Source organism: Ptiloglossa arizonensis, chromosome 4 (assembly GCF_051014685.1).
Source record: "Ptiloglossa arizonensis isolate GNS036 chromosome 4, iyPtiAriz1_principal, whole genome shotgun sequence".
Classification (NCBI taxonomy): domain Eukaryota; kingdom Metazoa; phylum Arthropoda; class Insecta; order Hymenoptera; family Colletidae; genus Ptiloglossa; species Ptiloglossa arizonensis.
Window position 1 is genome coordinate 7,772,569 of NC_135051.1, and position 23,281 is coordinate 7,795,849.

The window sequence follows — 23,281 nt, forward strand, 5'->3', positions numbered from 1 at the left end:
CCGCGGTGCGTACACGGGCGAAAAAAATATTTCCGCGGACAGGTACACGGGTACCGGGTCGCGGCCGTTAAAAGGGCTCGGTTCGGCGCAGGTGTATCTGCGCAGGTCACGCATCCCTGCGATCGTGTACGCGACGCGGCGTGCAGACCAGTGCCCATTCGACGAGGTGCTCCCGGATCGTAAGTATGCGCCGCTGGTACGTCATTAGCGAGCCGACGCGGCAGATATCCGGTGTGTAACGATTGGCGGGTACCATAAATCGATCATTTAATTGCACTCCCGCCGGGAAGCGCGTTTTGCTAGCCCACAGTCCACCTTCGTTCGGGCCCTAGCGACCGTTATATACGCGTATCGGTGGCGTGCACGGGGCCAGGGAGAGAAGATCGATGCACCGGTGGCCACCGACTTGAATGAATCGCGAAAGCGTGCCCGATCAGTTGAAACATGGAACCGTGGCTCCCTCCTGGAAACCCGGAAGTCGTGACCGACGAGCTGGCTAACGACTAACAGTATAGATCTTCGAGACTTTCTGTCGTACAAATTGTAATACGGGATTTCGAGCGATGATTATCGGGGACAGAGGTGCCCGTTGTATCGCGAATGAGATTATCCTGTACGGTGACGAATTAATGTCCTTTCGGAAGGTGAGTCGATCGAAAACTGAGGTGCGATGATCCGAGGGACAGGTACGCGAATAGAAATTATTAGACGAGATTTCGGAGATTATTCGTCGAGCGGTATTTTTTGGAAAATTGCACGTTTAGAGATTTTTTGGATGGGAAAAGATGGAACTGTGATGTATCTTTCTACTGATTTTAAAATATTGGGTTCTTCGGAGAGTCATTTGTGCAATTTTTCTTCCTGTTTGAGAAAATTAGTAAATCTTCTATAACTTTGTTTAATATTGGGTTCTTGGGAAAGTCATTCTTGCAATTTTTCTCCCTATTTAATATTGGATTCTTGGAAAAGTGGATATCGTGAAGGTTAACAAAGAATTCTAGGAGGAACATTTTTTACACTCTTTGTTCGCTTCAGGACGATATTATTTAGTGAACTTTTGATTCGTTCGAGTTTTCCTGAGAAGATATACCTCTACAGTTCTTGAACACATGTATAACATTTGTGAAAAATTAAGTATTGTAATTTTTCTATGCAAAATTTCGAAAAGTGTCTTTTTCGAATTATCTAAAACAGAATCCCTCCTTAATCTTCCCAGGTAAAAATTATTGGGTTGTTCATAAAGTCATTTCGTTTTCCAAAATAAAAAATATATATGTATATATATATATATATGTATGTGTATATATATATATATATATATATGAGAATATATAATTTAACAAAATGTTTGTACACTCTAAAATAATCATGTTTCATTTTCACCAAAAAAAAAAAAAAAAAAAACGAAATGACTCTCCAAAGAACCTAATTCTTTTGCAGAATAGTGGACCAGTAGATCTCTTTTGAGATGTTGGATCAACTGACAAAATATATAACGATTAATGTGGCTCAAGTGTGAAGTTAGCTGTGAAAAAATACAAATAGGTCCCTCTGTTGGGAACAAACGAAATTACTTTCCAAACAACCCAATATTACGTCTCGAACTTAAGTGTACTTATAGTGTACAATGAACTTACAGTGTACAAAGTCGTGAAAAGTTTGAATAAAAATATCCAAGTGTGATGATAAATATTTCCCAAAGATTTACCAATTGGAAAACGTCCTATAATAAACCAATCCACTTCCAATTCTCGTCTCGCCCCTCTTGAAGTACTTTCGTTCTCCATAGAATACACAAGAGTTCTCGTTCGCAAAGAGAACCTACTAAACACCTCTCATCGTTGAAATGCGACGAAAACGTTTCACGATTAACCAATCCCTTCGAATCCGTCCCAACCGTGGCGAAGTAGAAATAACTAGACGATTCTCGAAGAAAATAAACTCATCGCCAAACATTTCCGTAAACTTTCCGACTTTCAAACCTCGTAATAACTACGTTCGTATACAAACGACCATATTACTATCAGATATCATCACGTGTCCAAAACACGATTAGATTCTCATTGGAAACATTTTTTCCCCCTTTTTTTTTGTAATCTTATCGCCAGACATTTCCGTAAACTTTCCGACTTTCAAATCTCGTAATGGTTACGTTCGTATACAAACGATCATATTACTATTGGATATTATCACGTGTCCGAAACATGTTTAGATTTACGAACGTATCTTTCTTTTATTCGTGTATCCCGCACGACAGAGAAACGTCGAAAGAAAAACACACTGTCGCGGATACATCGCAAAGTTTCTACGATTTGAGATCGACAAATAGCGGACGATTCGCGATAAAAGTAGTCTGAGTTGTCCGCGGAACGTTTCAATCGGCGTGAAACGGACGTATATATATATACGAGTATATATATACGTCAGTCGACCGCGTATAATTGGAATCGAAAGAAGGGACCGGTGACGACGCGGCGGGTACGTTCGGACGGCTAGGTAACCCGAGCGATTAATTACGGAACATCCCCGTGTGCTTTCGATACGTCTAAACGATCGGCCTTTTACGGAGACGCCACGGAATCGTCCACATCGTGTACCCGTGTCGCCCGGACAGGACGACACGGCACGCGGGAAAATGGTAGGGATCTTCCACGAACACGACCCACCTTTCCGTTTTCTTTCAAGAAACCGTTGCACGCTCCGCTCGCATGGCCGGACAAACCAGTTCTGAGCATGCGCGGTGCACGCGATGCCGCGTCGACCGCCCGTCTCCCCCCACCACCAACACCACCACCACCGCCGCCGCCGCCGCCGCCGCCGCCGCCGCGCCAGACGCGGGCGACCCCTCAGTACTGTCTCGTGCTCGCGCACGCGCGTCGCGAACGGAATCGAAGTTACCGGCTTCGTGGGTTTTTGCCGAGCGAAAGGGGGCAGAGACCTCGACGACGGTGACGGATACGCGGCTGCGACGCGGGCAGTGCTTGAATTTTAAGCGGCGTTATTTTTGTCTATGAAATGTAAAACACGAACGGCAACCGGTTTCTCGTATGGATATTCCTCACGCATGTGACTTTCTATTTGTTACGTTTACGTCGTAGGATTCTCGTTGCTTTCTAGCCCGGTATTGATGCACCGCGGATCGGTACTCGGGATATCGGGGAGCGCGTCACTCAAATACGAAATACTGGGGCATGATCGAGAGTTTGGATACCAACCACGTGAACGAACTTCGAATATTATTGGGTTAACGAAGTGTTCGTGATTCGTACCATTTGTGTCGGTCGATTCATAGGAGGAAAATATTTTTTACGTGGGAAGATTGAGGAGGGATTCTGTTTCAGATAACTCGAAAAAGACACTTTTCGAAATTTTGCAGAGAAATAATTACTTGACTTTTCACATATGTTGTACGCGTGACTGATAACTGTGGAGGGATATTTTTTCACGAAAACTTGAACAAATTAAAAGTTCACAAAATAATATCGTCTTGGAGCGAAAAAAGAGTGTAAAAAATATTCGTCCTGGAATGCTTTGTTAACCTTCGTGATATCCACGAGATCGAAGGGTACTATTGGGTTGTTCGAAAAGTCATTTCGTTTTCTTTGGTGAAAATGCACTTTTTAGAGTACATAAACATTTTATTAAATTATATATTCTCCATTTTGAAAAACGAAATCACTTTCCGAACAACCGAATACAATTATGGTTAAGTTGCATACTTAAACGTATTACGACAAATTCATTTCTGTTAATTTACGCAAAATAGATGAATGCAAAAGTTAGCATTCTGCAAAAGTATTAAATTTTTACCTGGGAAGATTAAGAAGGGATTTTATTTCAGGTAACTCGAAAAAGTCACTTTTCGAAATTTTGCAGAGAAAAAATTACTTGACTTTTCACAAATGTTATACGACGTGTCTAACAAATGTGGAGGGATATTTAAAAAAAAAAACTTGAACAAATCAAAAGAATGCTTCTCTAAGCGAACAAAGCCCGTAAAAAATGTTCATCCTAAAATATTATACTTTGTTAACTTTGGAGGAATATTTTTTAAAAAAGATTTAAACAAATCAAAAGAATGCTTCTCGAAGCGAACAAAGAGTGTAAAAAATGTTCGTCCTAAAATACTTTGTTAACTATGGAGAAATATTTAAAAAAAGGTTCGCGATATTTAAAAAAAAAACCCGGAACAAATCGAAAGAATGCTTCTCGAAGCGAACAAAGCCTGTAAAAAATGTTCCTCCTAAAATACATTGTTAACCTTCGCGATATCCACAAGATAGTAGAACACTATATCGAGAGAAGCAGATTGAAATTTTTGATATTTTCTATTTGCCTCAAACCTTCGAACCTCCATAACATTGTCGATGGTTGAAATTTCGGCGTGAACTTTCACCGAGACGTTCTCGTAACTGTAAAATACGAGAAGATGCAAAGGAAGTAGAAGTGGGATCAGTCGCGTTGAAGTAATGGCTTCAACCGCGGGCGCTGCATCTGCATCGACCAATTTACAAGAGAAATAAAGCCCGTACGCCCGTATTGTCTCTTGCAAATTCTCACGGAATTGCGCGACTGACCTGGACTCACAGTTTGCATTTAAACCGTGATGAAACCTGCGATAATGAGACCACAATATCACGGTTGTTTACCGTATGGACGTCATACTGTAATTTCCACGGGACGCACGAAACTATTCTTGTTATCGTAGCGTGTACGATGTTGCTTTATCACCGTCTGGTGATGTCAGGAACGTTGACTTTCGAGTAACGATAGAACCGATACGATTGCATACGAGGACGGAGTGCACTTAATGGTAGGTTGGTGCACCGTGAAAGTTTTGAAATTGTTATGTATATTGTAACGTGGAAGGGATTAAATATAATAATCAGGGCGGGGAAGTAACATTGTTCGAATTCGGTGTGAAAATTGTTACTTGAAAGTAGGAGTATAATGGATGCGAAAATCAATATGCATTTATATCATGTGCAACTTGAGAGATGATAGAATAATTGTAAAATTTCTAGAGGCGATTATTTGGAATTGTTATCTGTTTGCAATTGATCGATGTCAAAAATTGATACCATGTAGAGCTTTATAAAATAGAAAAAATTACTATGGCTCGAGGTAATGGGGTGAATGATGAAGGAACGTAGCTTCGCGAATTCTTTTTGCGACCTACATGTATTCCGTGAAGAAAAAAGACCTCCCAGGCGAGCGTATTGGGTCAGACATTATAGCCAGCCTTCATAAGGCAAAATTACTCGACGCTGTCCACATTCTACTTACGAGTAGCAGCGCGTTCGTTTTAATGCGAGATATTTTTTTTTTCTTTTTTCCTGCAATACCTGATGAAACTTCATACCTTTTTTTTCTAATTTTTTTTTATCCTCACAATACTCTCAACGAATATTGAGAAATTAATTTTCCAAAATACAAGTCCCTTAGAAAATGATTTTTGAGATACGAAATATCGAAGTTACGTATTATTCGATTCTCGAAACTTTTAATATCTTGAACATTTTTTGGGGCAAATATGACTGATTTTTCTTCAAAAAGTTCTTCCATATAATTGCCTGGAGATTCTATAAATATAGCAAGACGAAAAGAAAATGTAAGGTTGTGAAATTGCGACTGTTTAAAGTGATATTATTAAAGAACTTGAAAAAGAAAATAATTGTGAGAACGAGAAATAAAAAAAATAATCGATTTACTATTTGTCGATATTCTCAAATGAAATGAAAAAATAGTGTACTATCATTTATTGACTTGAAACAAAGTTCGATACTTGAACAAACATTTATCATGAATTTATCACCTCTATCATTTTTCTCGTTCCATCGCACGATTTATATTGCATCGAAGTTCCGAGTTTCGTTGCACAAAACAAACTGAAAATAGCATTCATCCTGCTGCAATCGAGAATACAATGTAACTTCTACACGATGCAATACTCAGCTTTAAATTCCTTGTAATAACAAATGTAGCAGGATTAACCAACACAAAGTAAATTACTTATGAAAATTGCAAAAGTGGTAAAATGATTATTACATTCCTTTCAACGAGATCGGGTCCAAATAGACATTATAACGAACACTAAGCACGTCGAAATTAAAAACACCGAATAATTTAATCGTCATAATTTACATAGTACCAGTATCAAACATCAAACTTTAATTGAAAACATGTTCGTGAGGATCTCGTTAAAAATTATCAGCTACAAATTCCTAACGAGCTGCAGACAACAAGATTTTAATATGAAAGGTTCATAAATAAAGATTATACCATTATGCTAAAGTCTACATCACACAGTTCCGACTATCTTTACCCAATTTAGAATATAAACAACGTTTCTATTCCATGAGATAGACCGGAGTTTGAATACAAATTAATTCCTGCGGTAATTAATCTTTGTAAAGAGGAATAATTTTATTTGAAACGAATGAAACTTCAAACTGATATTGGTCCATAATGTCTATCAAAGTATTTCATCTGTACGTAAAAAATATAGATGTCTAGTGACGATTATTATTAGAAATTAAATTAGTTTGACCGTCAAGAATGATTCAGTACTTCCTAAAATTGTCATTGCTTTGTATAAGATGATTGAATTTACAGAACCTATAGATTATGTAAGGGGAGGCTCGTTAATCATTTTATCTCGCGAAAGAGAGTCTCGAGTAAGAAAAGTTTAAGAAACATTTCACCAGAGGGTTAAAGATTGATAAGCAATCCTCGCAAAACAACCTGAATCGTTGTCGACACGATTTCTAAACTTTCTCTGTTTAAAGTCAAATTAGAAAAACAATAGTAGTTTCTCTTTCGCACTCTTGGCGACGGTATTTTTTTTTTATTTTTCAAATCGAGGGAAAGCACTGTCCTTATCTTTCAATGCAATCATCCTTTGTTCCTTTTCGAAAAAAAAATAAATAAATTCGGTAACAATAATTCGAAAAGGACAAATAATTCGATGGAAATTGTTTGCGTCGATATTTTTTTTCTTAAACCCAATTATCAATCGTTAGAAGAGTTTTCACAATTTTTATTCGTGAGAAGCATCTTATTCTTATTTATTTGTCAAAGGTGGCCAATATTGTTATTCCCTGAAAGTTCTTCTTTAAATATCGAAATCCAGTTGACATTTAATGTTCTGGTCTATTCAGTTCGTACAGATACTTTTTCTACCACAATCCTTTTATCCAACCGAAGAGCCCGTGAAATCCTTTGTAGTAAAGGCAATTGTTAATAAAAAAAAAAAAAAAAAACGCCACACAAAAGAAAAGTGATTCAGTTTTCATCGTGCGAGCCACGAAACCGCATTGCGAATGTTTCGTCGATACAGGATCCCATAGTAATCTCCGTAAATTGCTGTGCGTTTTCACGCGCCGTTCCGAAAACGATTGTCAATTTATTTTACGGTTGAAAAGATGAACAAAGCCGATAAAAACCACGCAAAATTGTAACTCTTCCTCTCAACAATAACATAAAAAAAAAAGAAAAAAAATGTAACGTTTAATGGTAAACCACGTATTTGCATTATCGGAGAACAGTGTCGCGTATTCACGAATTTTGACGATGCATTCCGAATGCATTGTGCATTTTTTTGACAAACAGGATACGAACAAATCGCTCCGCGGCGTGTATAAAAAATAACGCGTTGCACGACGGTTTGTAAAAATGAAAGAATATTGTTCGTTCGACTGCTGCGTCGGATGTCATTTCTAATTTCAATTTTCCACCGTGATGTGAGTCAACCGTGTTGAAATTTTAATGACAATGGATTCCCAGAGTAATATATTCTCGTCGTAATGACATAATGCTCTTGGCTCCCTCTGTCACCGACTCCTTTACGTCATCTGTGAAGTCAATTCGTTGTTTTTTATATACTTCAATTGCAAGATATTCGCAGCTCGTCCAGATAAAATATCTTTCGAATTCTACAAATATAATATATTGCAGAAAGAAAGATTATTCCCGGTAAAGATACTTAAATAGTACATAGTACATAGTACATACTTAAATTATATTCGAATAATTAATAATCTAATAATATTCGAATAATCAAGTATTCCAATAATACTAAAATTCTACTCTATTCGAATGGTATTCTATTCGCTAAATATTTGAATCAACAGTGTTCAAACATTCCTATTATTTCAAATTACTATTACTAATTAAAAAAACTGTACTCGTACAGTGATTATTATTACAAATTAAATTAATTTACCCATAAATGGTACACGAGTCCCTAAAAATCGCTACACTGTCCTCGATCGATGGAACTTGCACCACCCACATATTTGAGAAAACTTGACAAATTCAATTTCGTGAAGTCACAAATTCAAAATGCACCGGTCCAGAAGATTCCCCCTTGGTGCAACAGCCCTCTATCCACCACGTTCGGTCGATTTTGCCCGCACACGTGCAATCCACGCCGCACACACGGCGAACGTGGACACAGATCTGCCCGAAGATGAAAGCCGTGTATTATACGACGGTGATCTCTCGCCGAGATAAGAGATCATATTCTACGTTGTACCGTGTACCCTTCGTGATGTATGCGTTTCGCCAGCAAGTGGCCTCGAGTGTTTCGTGTTAATACGCGTTGTCGAGGCAAGACAGTCGGAACACTCCGGGGCTATCGAGGAAGATTGGAAAGTCTTTATTAGGCGTAGAACGATGCTCGGTTCCCGATGAACGGCCCTCTCGGCCGGGAACGAATTGAAAAAAAGAAAAGATAAGAAGAAAAAAGAAAAGAAGAAGAAAAAAGAAAGAAGAAAAAAAGAAGAAGAAAAAAAAGAAAAGAAAAAAAAATACACCAGCGAGTCTCGGTCGCTGTGAAGAGACTGGGAGCTGCGCGAAGGTGAATGAAATTATCCGCGAATTTTTACGCGACGTATAATCGTACGCTGCACCGCGGTTGCATAATGACGGTAACTGTGTTTTGCATTCGCCGCAACACGGTGTGTGTCGCAACGGTTCCCTATATGCACGGATCACGAAACCCGCGGTCTTAACATCGATTGTCTTCGCTGCCATTTAACTCCGCGAATGGTCATTATCCATCACCGTGATTGCGTTCACTGTTTATTAAAAGTATCCAGGACTCGTAATCAGGGCTCCAACGATTCGAAACGCAATTACAGCTGCATTCGTGTGATCGATGCTGAACGATGTTGGCAATATTACGAAGGTATACGATTCTGTATAGGTGTTGGGTAATTTCGATCGATTCGGTGTCACGTGTTTTCATGTACTGTGCGCGGGTGAGAAGTTGACCGTTGCTGTTCGCTTTCTTCGTAAAACAGTACGTGCAACCAATGAGAGATGAAAATTAAATTATCGTCTAATAGGAGCGTGTCAAAATTCGATACCTCTGGACAATCCAGTATGGAACTATGTAACTCAATCTTTGAGAGAATTGTAAAGAATAAATAAAAAATTGTACAAGTAACACTTTGTACAGTATTAAATATTTCTACTTCTCGCGCAACAGTTGGAACGAATCACGAACTTACGTTTAGAAAATGAATAATAAAAGTTTCTTAATTGAATAGAATTAGAATTAATTTCTATAGATGAAAAATTTTATTACACACTTTTGTAGACTCTATAGACCGAGAGATCTACGCAAATGTCGATCGATAAAATTGCAGGGTTCGATACCTCAGGAATAAATAAAAAATTGTACACTTTGTTAGTTCAATTGTTCAGAGAATTTTTATATAGGAAAACTATTATTATTTCTATTACTAAATATTTCTACTTCTCGCGCAACATTTGGAACGAATATCGAGCACGTACTTAATTTAGAAAATGAATAATAAAAGTTTCTCAATCAAATGAAAATTAAAATTAATTTCAATAGATCCAAAATTTTATCACACACTTTTATAGACTCTATAGACCGAGAGTAGTTACTATTCTCCGCAAAGTGCAACCAAAAGAAGACCGGTTCGAGAATCAGGTATATCGAAGGGTACGTAGAATTTCATCTACGCGAATGTCGATCGACAAAATTGCACGGTCCATCGAACCGGAAGGTAACGACCCGTCACGGGCTCGCGGAGACCCCTACCCGTGTAAAATTGAAGAAAGGTTATACTTAAAAAAAAAAAAAGAAAAAAAAACAGTACACGGCTGAAGTGCAGCCTGCCGTCTCCGCGAACCCGAACAAAAGAAGGGAACGGAGCGAAGGGGCACGAGAAGAGACAGCGGTAAAGAAACTAAATCTGCCAACGATTCTTTCGTCGCATTAAACCGCCGACCGCACTGATTCGCGATACCGCAAGGCCCAACAAAAAGATCCACCGTCATCCGGCCGGCGTAGCGATCATTAAATCCTCGCCAACAAATTTCATTATGCAAACGAACATTTTCATCGTCAAGTACCCTACCATCTACACGTCTGATCGCGTTCCCCCGTTTCTACTTCTCTATTTTCTATCTACTAAATGTTTCCACTTCTCTACTTTCTATCTACTAAATGTTTCTACTTCTCTATTTTCTATCTATTAAATATTTCCACTTCTCTATTTTCTATCTACTAAATATTTTCACTTCTCTATTTTCTATCTACTAAATATTTCCACTCCTCTATTCTCTATCTACTAAATATTTCCACTTCTCTAGTTTCTATCTACTAAATATTTCCATTCCTCTATTTTCTATCTACTAAATATTTCCACTTCTCTATTTTCTATCTACTAAATATTTCCACTCCTCTATTTTCTATCTACTAAATATTTCCACTTCTCGACTGTGGAAATTAAATCCAATGACCGTAGCGGTCATTAAATCCTCGCCAACAAATTTCATTATGCATCTACACGTCTGGTCGCGTTCTCCCGTTTCTACTTCTCTATTTTCTATCTACTAAATATTTCCACTCCTCTATTCTCTATCTACTAATATTTCCACTTCTCCAACTAATCGACCGAGCGGTCACTCGTAGAAAAATTCCCTGCGATAATTTCCAAAGACGGATTTTGAATTATGGTAATGAACGTCCGACCCTACGTACCGCGTTGCAACTCGTACGCGAACACCGGGCCGAACGAACATCTCGGATATAATCGTTAGAAAGCACTAAACGACCGCGATTATTCACCGTCGGGCTATACAACAAACGAGGAAAGGAACTAGAAACGAATTCGCGTTCTTAATCACGGAGAAAGTTCCGAGTTGGATAGTCGTACGAGCTCTGCCGCGTCCTGTTCTAATGGTTACCCGCAGTTAACATCGCGGGATAAATTGCAGCCAATTTCGAGCTCAGTGGGTCATTCGTGATTGAAACAAACGAACCTGGCCGTAGATTAAATTGTGTTTCTACGACTCTCGATTGAAGTTCAATTTTAACGATGCACGAGCGTGTATCGAGGCTCGGGGAAAGAAGAACATACGAGTGATCGTTTACTCGTGGACTCTTCAACTGGGGTTGTTGGCACAACTTTCACCTGTACGTTTCGAAGAAAAAATGTAAACATTTCTAGTATTTATTTCGCATCGAATGAGAATTAACAGAGCTTCGCCTTCAATATTTATTGCTTTTGAAATCGAAATAAGTAACGTTTAATTCTGTAATCTTTATCTGGGAGTAAATTAGACGTTAGATGTACTATTACTGAATGTATTTTATATTAATTGATTGGAAAGAATACATACAAAGTTATTAATAATGATCAATCTGGACTGATATTATTATTTTATTATATATCTGGCACTAAGTTACTTAGTTTCTTATTCGCTGTGTGCTCTCACTTTTATTGTACACTCGCTGTGTGCTCTCTTATTTACCTCTCACAACTGACTCTCTATAGCAATCATCGAACATTCTTACCACTATATAGTCCTCTCGCAAATGAAACAAACATCCCATCACTGTACATCACAATTGATGCCATTGCTCGACCATATGCATTCATACTCATACCTCACTACATCTAAGTCATAAAACCAATTCCACATTCTATCCTCTTGATTTGATTTATTTTCGATACAGATAAAATTAGCTCCTACAAAAATTTATTTCTATAACCTTAGTACCTTAGTAGAGGTGTGTATGTATATGAGCCAAAAATACCATTTTCTTTGTAGAATATACGTCACGTTCAATCTTGTAAATAAAATTTCAAAAGTTCTGCTTCAAATATTTCACAAAGTGTACTTCACATTCGAGATCAGTTTGGATTCGTAGACCATGATTCACAGTTGACTTTAATCTGGGTTGGTCTAAATTTGTAAATTATATTTACTATACATTCAAAGTTAATCTCGGTTAGTTCTAACTCGCGAGTCATTTTTAGGGTACCGTTAACCGTCCTCCGTACGTGTCCCAGCACTTGCGATTTGAAATTTTACACGGTTATGCGAATCCGTGTGCGTACATGCGTCGCGCATAATGAAGGAGCCAGTCCAACCGACGAGGCAGATGGCCGTTGCGTCATTTATCTTGTGAAAATCGTAGACTCCCATCGAAATAAGTAACGCGTTGCCAACATCGCGCAGCTCGTACTCGGTGATGGTACCTCGCGTGTGCAACGTGCATATACTTCTGCAAGGGTTGGCGTGTTGCGTAAGATTTTATTTATAAAGATGAAGTGTAAATCCACGAAAATAGACTATCCCAGAAATATAAACCGTATTTATGCAAAATTTTCGAACGAAGTTAATCCACGGGTGTAATTATGAATGATAAAAAATGCTTCGTGCAACAGCTATGTCAATTCAAGGAGAGAAGAATTATAATAAATGCGTTCACCGTTCAAGTTTCCAATCAACATAAATCGCCAACTTCGTAAACTGTATTTCACATTCGAGATTAATTTGAATTCGTAGACAGTGTTTCATAATTGAGTTTAATCTGGATTGGTCTCTAGTAAATTTGTAAATTGTATTTTACATTCACAGTTAATCTCGGTAAGTAGAATATACGTCACGTTCAATCTTGTAAATAAAATTGCAAAAGTTCTACTTCAAATATTTCACAAACTACACTTCACATTCGAGATCAGTTTAAATTCGTAGGCAGTATTTCATAGTTCCATAGCCATTTTTAGGATAACGTCGCGATTGTATACCCATGTTCCTGATAACGCCAAAGTGGTCCCGTTTTCACGCCGATCCTGCTTTGTCGTGCACGTGGATGTACCGTACCCTCGCGATTAACGAATCCTGAAGATAAGAGTAATTCCAATTTCATCGAAATCCGGTCTACTTGGCTTCGATGCGATCGCAAGTGGGTGTGCCCGTAGCAGACTAAACGTTTCCTGCTCCTCGACCCGAATTAGCACATCAATGTAATCCAATATGATACGGTGATGGTTCTTTCAGTGTCTGCTGCCAGTCTACTGTCTACATTCAGAAGGTATTCAGAGTTCTTTCACAAAGGCACACGGAAACCCGTAGCACGAGAGTGTCGTCACAAGATAGCGGGAGCAAGTTCCGCTACATTGTGTCTTGTCTCACCGCTTCGAAACGTTACCAAAGACTCTACTTTCTTTTTACGTGCGAAATTTTCCACACGTACCTATTCGTGATCTCAGTGTGCTCGAATCGGTAGAATTAGTTGCCATTTTGACAACAATTGCGTTTGGAATGAATTCTTTCCTTCCGAATAAACGAAGAATGGAATAAACAAATATCGATAGGTATGATTACCTGTCCTATTGATAAGTACAAAGTCCTGTTAAGTGTGTATATATGTATCCTTCCGAATAAATGAAGAATGGAATAAACAAATATCGATAAGTATGATTACCTGTCTTATTGATAAGTACAAAGTCCTGTTAAGTGTGCATACATGTATCGTGAAATTGATAAAAATTTAATTTCGTATAATAACTTGAACATTTGAAGTTGCAAACCCTTCGAAAACTATTATAGAAAGGAAAAAGTTTCATATTTTGAGAAAATTGTAACACACAAATACAATTAATCGTTGCGAAACTTTTTTCGTTCTCTGCGACCAATTCTTCTTTCGGAATCTTTGGCGCTCTTAAAATATTTCTAGGCTAAATTCATTTTCGAATTCACAGACTTTTTATATATACTTCACCGTGTGTGTAAATAATTCTATTAAGATACGACAGTGAGCTGAAAATCATATTACTCCGCCTCAGATCTCTAGTAACGAGTATCGTGACATAACTCTGCGTGGAAACACCCACGAAAGAAGACAGTGTCCAAGTTAGATACTTTAAGATGGCACGACTTTAATTTCGTATAAACACGCACCTCGAGGGACAACTCTGTCGGCCAGATAAAAGATGCTGGTAATATTACACCAGTGAGACACAAGCGTATCGTTTGCTCATTTACTCGTATCCCTTCTAAAAAGGATTTCGAATCCCCAATTAAACCTACACACTGCTAAATTATTTATAGTTTATATTGTTTTAACGAATTAGTATATACAGACACTAAGTTATTGGAGGAAAGAAACTACTTTGGAACAATGGTTGGTAAAAAGGAGAAGTTTAAATTAATTTTTGTGCTTTTGGCACGTCCTTCGAAAGAATCTTTCATTTTTTTTATACAGCATTAGTTACATAAAATAATTAATTTCCTTTCTTTCGCGATCGTTTATCAATTTCTAGTGTTTCTACTTATAGTAAGTGGAAATATATTAATATACTTTCTATTATCTTTATTCTAATCTGAAAGTAATAACTATAATTCTAAATAAATATTTAATATAATTATTCTTATGATATACCAAAGCAGCAACATTGCATCAACCTGAGTCAATGTTACTTAAAAAAAAAAAAATGATTTATCTCTGATGAAATTAAACGTAGGGCTCAATGTCGTTGGGTCAACTTGAACCAACAACGACGTTCCTTAATACCGGGGTAGGAATGTGGCCGTAGTTATGTAAATAATTGTAACTCGAAACGCCGTTAGTAAAAATCACTGTAATTTATAACGCGCTATGCAAGTCGACGCGATACGTTATACGTGTAAACGATCTTGGGCGTGGTAACGCTACACGAATTCTAGTGGTTCTAAACCTGAACGCTCGTTGGAATTAAAGGACGGTAAGGCTCGTTGCTGATCATTTTCACGAGAGTACAGGTAGAAGCAAGGATTATTACTCACGCACAACCGCATGGACGAACTTACCTGAAACAAAGAAAAACAGGAATAATTAGGAAACAGCCGATCTCGTTAGAAATCGAGTTGATGTAAACATTTAAGGTGTATTAAGATTTTCGAAAGAAGCAATCGATTTAAAATTGCTTACCGATAGTATAATTTCGAATTGAAAGGATAGAGAATGTAATTGTTAAGAAATAGCGGTTCTACTCTTTTGTTTTTATTACACGGTTGTACATGCCAAAGCTAATAATAACTCAACGATTGATAAACTTAGGGAAACCCTTCAATATTTATCAAACATTATTATTTAGTACATACAGATTTAATCGATGCTAGAAGTCGACTCTGAATTTCAAACTCTGTACTTTCCATATCTACAATGACTTTTTTACATCTTAGATACCAATTTAATGGATTTAAAGAACTACTAGAACCATTATATACGCAGTGAAAAGAACACGACATTAAATATATTCTACACTAGAACTAGTCCGTTTTATTCATCGTTTGTTACTCAGTTATCTTCGTAACGATCTTAATTAGTCTTAAATTTCTTCGCAAACACTGTGTTTGAAGCGTGACGTTGAAAGTTAGAAGAAAGTAATCATTCTACTGGTATCAATTATCTGGAGTATCTTAAAATAAAGCAAAATGAATATGCATTAGTAGTATGTAAAATCGTATTTTATTTACAATTGGAAGATTAGTTAATTTCTTAAGAAATGTAATTTTCAATGCTACGCAGGTATTAAATAGATTAATTGTATATTCTCTTGTTTAAATTATTATATCTATTTAAGTGGGAGCATATACTTTCTCTTGTAATATTGTAATGGAGATTAAAACAAATTCAACAATAACATTCTCTTATATTATGTATAAAAGAGTCAAAATGAAGCTTTGCTGGCAGACTTTTTTCAAATATAGCAATGGTGTTAATGTTACTGTCCTAGTAAATCATATTAAGTATACCACCTAGTATCTATGTAGTAAATGTCAATAACGCATTATTTCACTGTTGTAATCTTTAGCTATTTTCTATACCTTATGTATCAATGTCATGTTCATCCAAATTACCTGTACTTATCACAATCAATACAAGGATGTTTTTTTACATTTTAATATTCCCACAAAATTGTGTAATTTGGGATTACAAAATGTCAATAATTATCTACATCCCAAACACAGTTCATAACTTTTATATATAAGATTACAATGTCCAAAAAGTTGTTCAAAACATAAAGTTCTTGATATAACCAAACTTATAATACAATACATCCCAGGATCAGTTTAAATAATAAATTATATATTCTGTGTTATAATTAACTTTTATGAAATAAAAATCTATTAATTTATCTTCTACAAAAATTCTATCAATTCAATTCCACGTACATCTTATACATTTTCTATTTCTCTAAAGTATATTGAGTGCCACTGGAAATATGACATCAATACCGTTACGTTTAATGGGCTGATGTATTGACATTCATTGTGACCCAAAATCACGAGTAGTTCGGAAATGAGGAAATAATAACATCCATCAAACGTAATAACAATAATAAAAGTATACATGGAAGACACTCGTCATTGAGAATGTGTGAAGGAAAAATGGAATAATAGTGGAAATGAAAATATCGACTAGAGGTAAATTATCTAAAAACGCATTATTTCGAAACGGTTACAAATATTTATTTTTGAAACTCGACGCAAGTAAAACTATTTTACTTCGAAGCCTAATAGATTGAACTCGAATATACAAACAAAATTTATACAAACAAAATATCCTGTAAATAAGTATAGATACGAGTACAAGTAATTAATTGTTAATTTTATACGTTATCTGTTATTAGAATAAAACGTTGCTTGCTCTGGCATTGAATCTTCTGCCCGAGTCAATAGACTCGACGGTAGCGCCAGAACCTATTTCACGACTCGTGACCCAGTAATATCACGAACCACTCGGTACACGTTTGTTTCGTGATACGTGCAATCGATGGACGTGTATTCCATATCTCTATAGACACACACGCAGCATTGGAGATACTTGAAGTGCACTTGGATAAAAGCACGTGCAACGAACGGTTAAAGTTACGTATTACGAAGCATCAAGGATCGAAGATCACGTTGTGCGAGGTTCTTCGGTACCCGAGTGTACTGCGCATGCGTCGAAAAGTGAGTAACAGCGCTGTCGTTGCAAAACTCGTGAAATAACCGCGAAATTACAAAAAAGAAAACCAAGCAATTATCGTAACAGAAGTTTTTGTTCACTCTTATTCATTTAATAAATATAACATTTATATCAAAATGCTTTGCTGTTTTTCTCAGAACAGTGAAATAAAACGATAGAACTGAATAGCATACGATTTAAATCATTACATTGTTTATAAATGCAGCAAATTGTTTGACAACATCTTTCATACTAAAATACTTTATACAAGGGTACATACAGTGACTTCAGAAAGACACTCGATCAATCTAATAAATACACTAAATTTTGTTTCGATACTAAATCGGAAATAGAGAATAAACTTTACAACGAAAAGTTATCTGAAAAAAAGATCAGTAAACTCAAGGAATTCGAGTCAAATGATAGAGATCAATATTCGAAACAGTTACAAATATTTGCATAATTGCAATTTGATTTGCACAATCAGAATACATTCTAAGACCAGAATATACTTAAAACTTTATACATTTAAATATTCGACGAACAATTATGATTGTAATCGAGACGAATGTGATGAAAGTATTGTACTTTCGATAATGTTACGAAACGTAATACTTGACTAATCGTTGACAGAAAAAACGAACTAATTGTCCATGCAAGTGCAATTGATTACGATTCAATGTCTTTTCACGGTCCGTGAACGTGAAAGAGCGTGCCGAAACCTACTTCGAAACGATTTTCCGTTAGTTGATCGAATTGAACCTCGTTAACCTTGACATTTCGTGCAGCAGACTCTACGCGTTTATTTTAGAAAGGCAAAATAAAGAGTATCGCGAGAACACCCGTGAGCCTGCTGTGCTTCGAATGCTTGCTGATATTCCATGTTAAAACTCATCGTTACGTATATAGCGCGTGGCATACTTCTCTGGGTTGCAGGTGCATCCAGTCCCTGTGAGTGCACTTCTGCGCGAGAAATCGTGGAAATTTTCCAAAAATATTCAACTATTGTTCGTTGAAAAAAAGAAGAAGAAGTATTCGGTGTGAATGGAGATGATCGTCACAGGCAGATAAAAAATGGAATTTCCAGCAACGAATTGAATCTTCACAGCCCGGATAAAGATCATCGAATGATTCTGAAAGTATTGCTCGCTGAACGCACAATTGTCGTTCGTGCAAATGGTACTTGGGCGAGGATTGTTTCGAAAAAAAAGAAACCGTTGGCATCGGAGGCAAGTTTTTCTACTCTTATAACATTTTTAATCGTTGGTCGATTTGCTATACTGGGAAGCAGCTTTGTAGGTACTTGAAGGTCACTGTTCTCGAATTATGAAAAATAAAGCCACTGATTATTTACACTTTGTGTAAAAAATGTACAGAAATGTAAAGACTCTTCTAACATTGTACTCTAGTTTTTTTAATATTATATTACGTTATTCGGCAGAGTGAAGAAATAACAATATTCCAAGCGACGAATCTCTTTTATTGTAAAATATTAATAATAAAAGATAGTTTGTAATATTACTGATAACTATGATCGAATATACTAAGATTGTAAAATATTAATAATAAAACATAGTTTGTAATAAATAATAATACTAATCTTAGTATATTTGATCATAATTATCGGTAATATTACAAACTATGTTTTATCGTTAATATTTTACAATAAAAGAGATTCGTCGCTTGGAATATTTTTATTTCTTTACTCGTCAAACGAAACATTTTACAATGCTCGCAAATTTTCTCTCTATATTAGTTTTCAGTTCATTTTGTTGGACTTTCAACGTCAGATAGAGATACAATAGAATAATAATTTACTTCTCACGGACAATACACAAGTATACATACATATACTTATTAATAACCAAGAGCTTTGCAAGAACCACATTGTCTCCACTCATTAAGTTATCATTCCTTGCTAAACTTACCAAATTTTTAACTATTCTTTACTTACTGAGTTGTTTGGAAAGTCATTTCGTTTTTTCTGGTAGAAATAAAACACGATTTTTTTAGAGTGTACAAACATTTTATTAAATTACATATTCCCCATTTTGAAAAACGAAATAACTTTCCGAACCACCCAATATTAAACTAGGTTGTAGAAGGTTTGCTAATTTTCTTAGTTCTTCTAGAACTTCAGCTAAGTTCTTGATAAAGTATATTGGGTTATTCGGAAAGTCATTTCGTTGTTTTTTGGTGAAAATGAAACACGATTTTTTTTAAATGTAGAAACATTTTATTAAATCATACATTTCCCATTTTGGAAAGCGAAATGACTTTCCGAACAATCCAATAATACAAATGGACTAATTAAATACAAGAGCATCGAATAACACCTATTGTAATAAATTTAATTACAAAGAAATTTAATTATAAAGAAACTGAATTATAAAGAAACAGTAGAGGACTAATTAAACACAAGAGCATCGAATAACACCTATCGTGTTAAATTTAATTACAAAGAAACCTAGTTCTAATGAAACACTATACTGTGAGGACGCAACGGGTCAAAAACGACCCAAGGGAAGCATCAAATTCAAGTAATCTTTCACTCGAGGAACAAAAATGCCTCGATCTTCCCATTGCTAGCCAAGCTGCTCCTCGTTATAGTATCAATCGACGTGTCACCATCACGCAAGAACACCCATCTCGAAGACCATCCGGTTTCCATTAAAATGACCCCGACAACCGATAACCGTGAGAATTGTCGCGAGTCCAGTCGATCGTCCATTGCGAATCGAAAGAAACGCGGTGCACGCGGTTTCGAGGTGTCCCTTACCTCAAGATCCCTCGACTGTATCGATAATTCGGTTAAACAACGCGCGTTGCGTTAGAGTAACGGTACACACGGTACCCTTTCGCGTTTGAAAGGGACAGAGGGATTCGTCGAACAGATGTACATGAGAGTATACACAATACAAAGTGAGTCGGTGTCGTTACGGTACAAACAGGTCTTAACGAGGTATCTGCTGCAAACGAACGAGCCACCATGGACGTCGTATTTCGTGAAGTATGCCGACGTCGTGAACGATCAAAGAGGGATGTCCCACTTCAATTGGCCGATAGGGAACAGCAATTACCACGTACTTAGAACCGGCTGCTTTCCGTACATTAAGTATCACTGCACGAAAAGGCCGCGGCAGGACCTCACCAACGAGGACAAATTCTTCAAGGCGATCAAGCTCCTGAACCTTGGTACGTGTGCTCCATTGCGTACTGTGTCGCTGTGTAAGAGAGAGGGAAAAAAAAGGAAAAAAAAATGTACACACCGAGGCGATATCATTGTCCTTCCACGATCGGAGTGTCTCGTTTTCATTGACACTTTTTCGATCTGTAAATAGCCAAGGTGTCTCGGGCGAGCCGGATAATTGATCGTTGGTTAATTCGTGTCCCGTGTGTGGTACGTTTCAGGTATACCAACGTTGATGTACGGACTGGCGGCGATATTGTTGATCAGACACCAGGAGGTAGTGAGAACGGCCCAAGGGGACGTGACGATCTACTTCTTGCTACCCGAGGACAAGGGTTCCATGTACTGACGGATCTATCTTTGGCTGTAGCTTAACAATATACTATTTTTCGATGTAAAACGATTACCGAATAAAGATGTTACGTAGTCGCAGGAGGAGACATATCGAGAATTTTTTCATATAACTATTTGCCTCTCTGTGCGAATCTTTGGTAATTTAACCCTTTGCGCTCGATTCGTTCTTTTACACGGAAACTGAGAACCTAGGAGAGATCTGACTCGAAAATAAGAATAAATCGTAGTCTCAATTTGGATCTTATGTTTCTGTATATTTTGCAAAGCATATTTTCCATCTTAGGTTATAAAGTTTATCTTGAAAATTAGAAAAATTGGAGTGCAAAAATATTCCAGTGCATTAATTGGCGACCAGGTCGATGACTAAATGAAGAAGTTACATAGTCGTAGGAAGAGAGATATCGAGAATGTTACCATCGACTTGCTAATCCTTTGACTACAAACAACGAATCTTTGGTACTTTAATACTTTTGCTACTCGAGGACAAGAGTTTCATCTACTAACGTAGTCAAACAAATCCACGTTTGCCTACACCTTAACACCGCACCATTTTTCGATGTAAATGACCGAATAAAGAAGTCATTCAAGTCTTTTTCATAAAAAGACCACAAGTTTCGAGTAGCCAGCACGATATCTATATGCGAAACCACGGAACCGTGGATCCGTTAATTAATTAGATAGATCGTTTGTAGATGTCGAGGTGATCCCTGACTAGAATCGACTTGGTGGTTCTCGAGCTGTGGAGTTCGAATCGATATGGAAAAATTCGTTCGTCCCTTGACGAGGATGGTCCTTTGAGAATATTAGCACACTACGTGCAAATACTCAATCGCATCTTATCGAGCTTACTAAGTCGATCTTGAAGTCTCAGTCGCAGGAGAAGACATATCAAGAATGTTTCCATCGACTTGCTAACCCTTTCACTAGAAACAACGTACAATCTTTCGTACTTTGATACTTTTGCTACTCGAGGACAAGGGTTCCATCTACTGACGTAGTTAAACAAATCCACGTTTGCCTATACCTTAACACTACACTATTTTTTAATGTAAAACGATGACAGAATAAAGAAGTTACATAGTCGTAGGAGGAGAGATATCGAGAATGTTTCCATCGACTAGCTAACCCTTTTACTAGAAACAACGAATCTCTGTGCGAATCTTTGGTAGTTCAATACGAATCAAAGTATTGAACTCGACTTTCACAGACTCCTATCGCACAGAAATCGAGATAGAAATACATGTATCGAGTAAGTGCAGCTCCCTATACCGAATTAGTTATTTTGATAATCGCACGTTACTTCGAAGAATGTTTAATGTCTACCATAGTGACCCTAATGTATATTCGGCTTTATATTTTTCACGTTACTCTCTGTAAGTTTATATTCTTAGTCAGATCGCGTTAATTTTACCCAAGAGAACAGAAAAGCTATACTATTACTATATATGCACTCTAGACTGCATAATAGTCATTCAAATATCAAAGTAACGAAGAATTCGCTTAATATTCGACTTTATATTTTTCACGTTACTCTCTGTAAGTTTATATTCTTAGTCAGATCGCGTTAATCTGGCCCAAGAGAACAGAAAAGCTATACTATTACTATATATGCCCTCTAGACTGCATAATAGTCACCCAGGTATCAAAGTAACGAATAATTTGTTTAAAAAGTAAATCAGTTCGAATATTCGAAGACGTGATCGTTGGATAATCCCAGGTGACGGTACATCGCAATTTACAAACACCTAACCTGAATCGTCAGGGTCTTCGAGGCCCTCGCCCTCTTACTTTGTGTCGCAACGTGTACACCGTCTACGTTTGCAGTGTGCAACCAACCTACATTTATAAAACACTCATTTTTCTACGGCTGGATGAGGTTAACGGCCGATCAACATTTCTTGCAAATAGTTGGACTTTTAAGGTATGCGTGCAAAAAGCACCGAGTCCGCATCAAACCGTGAAATTACATAATGTCGTTAAAAACCGTTGCAGTTGCTATTTTGTGGCACAGCTTTCTGCAGTTCCGATAGCTCTGACACGCGATTCCTGCGTGCAGCTACGTACTCGGTAGCGATTAATAGAGGGAAACGTAACTTTCTCGGTAGGAGGAGAATAAAAATATTAATTAGCAGGTGCCTTTCACTCAACCTGTGTCAACCGCTCGTAATGATCCAAGACTTTCACTGACCCGTACCTTTCAACCTTTCCAAAACCCGATCGTCGATCTTTTGCCATCCATTGCATAGTGGCGAGCCATCCTCACTTGATTATCGGGATATCTGGAATCGTACTATCAACTAGCCAGTACACGAAAGCATTGTATTCGGTTGAGGGGAAAGACGTTACCTTTTGAAACGATCTGAAGTGTTCTTCACGATTGAACGTACTCTGTTGTGAAATTGTGAAAATATAACGTGTCGTAAATATTCGTACGTAACAGCTCGTAGTTTTATCAGTTGTTTGATAAATCCGAC

At 37.2% G+C, this 23,281-nt stretch overlaps 2 protein-coding genes across 3 annotated transcripts in view; one reads left to right on the plus strand and one right to left on the minus strand.

Moving 5' to 3' along the window:
* The window catches only part of Cad99c (cadherin 99C), a 205,953-nt gene that overhangs the window by 148,533 nt on the left and 34,139 nt on the right, over positions 1–23,281 (minus strand). The gene's annotated exons all lie outside the window — the stretch shown is intronic.
* On the plus strand, positions 16,635–20,893 carry LOC143145982 (uncharacterized protein C15orf61). Its single transcript, XM_076309884.1, has 5 exons — positions 16,635–16,740; positions 16,947–17,268; positions 18,200–18,492; positions 20,215–20,458; positions 20,675–20,893. Exons 3-5 carry the CDS (start codon positions 18,391–18,393, stop codon positions 20,800–20,802), a joined length of 474 nt encoding a protein of 157 aa, XP_076165999.1. The 5' UTR covers positions 16,635–16,740; positions 16,947–17,268; positions 18,200–18,390; the 3' UTR covers positions 20,803–20,893.

Coding starts and splice junctions, on each gene's coding strand:
- LOC143145982 (XM_076309884.1), top strand. CDS start 18,391: ATGATTCTGAAAGTATTGCTCGCTGAACGCACAATTGTCGTTCGTGCA. Junction 18,493..20,214: donor AGAAACCGTTGGCATCGGAG/GCAAGTTTTTCT, acceptor CGGTACAAACAG/GTCTTAACGAGGTATCTGCT. Junction 20,459..20,674: donor GATCAAGCTCCTGAACCTTG/GTACGTGTGCTC, acceptor GGTACGTTTCAG/GTATACCAACGTTGATGTAC.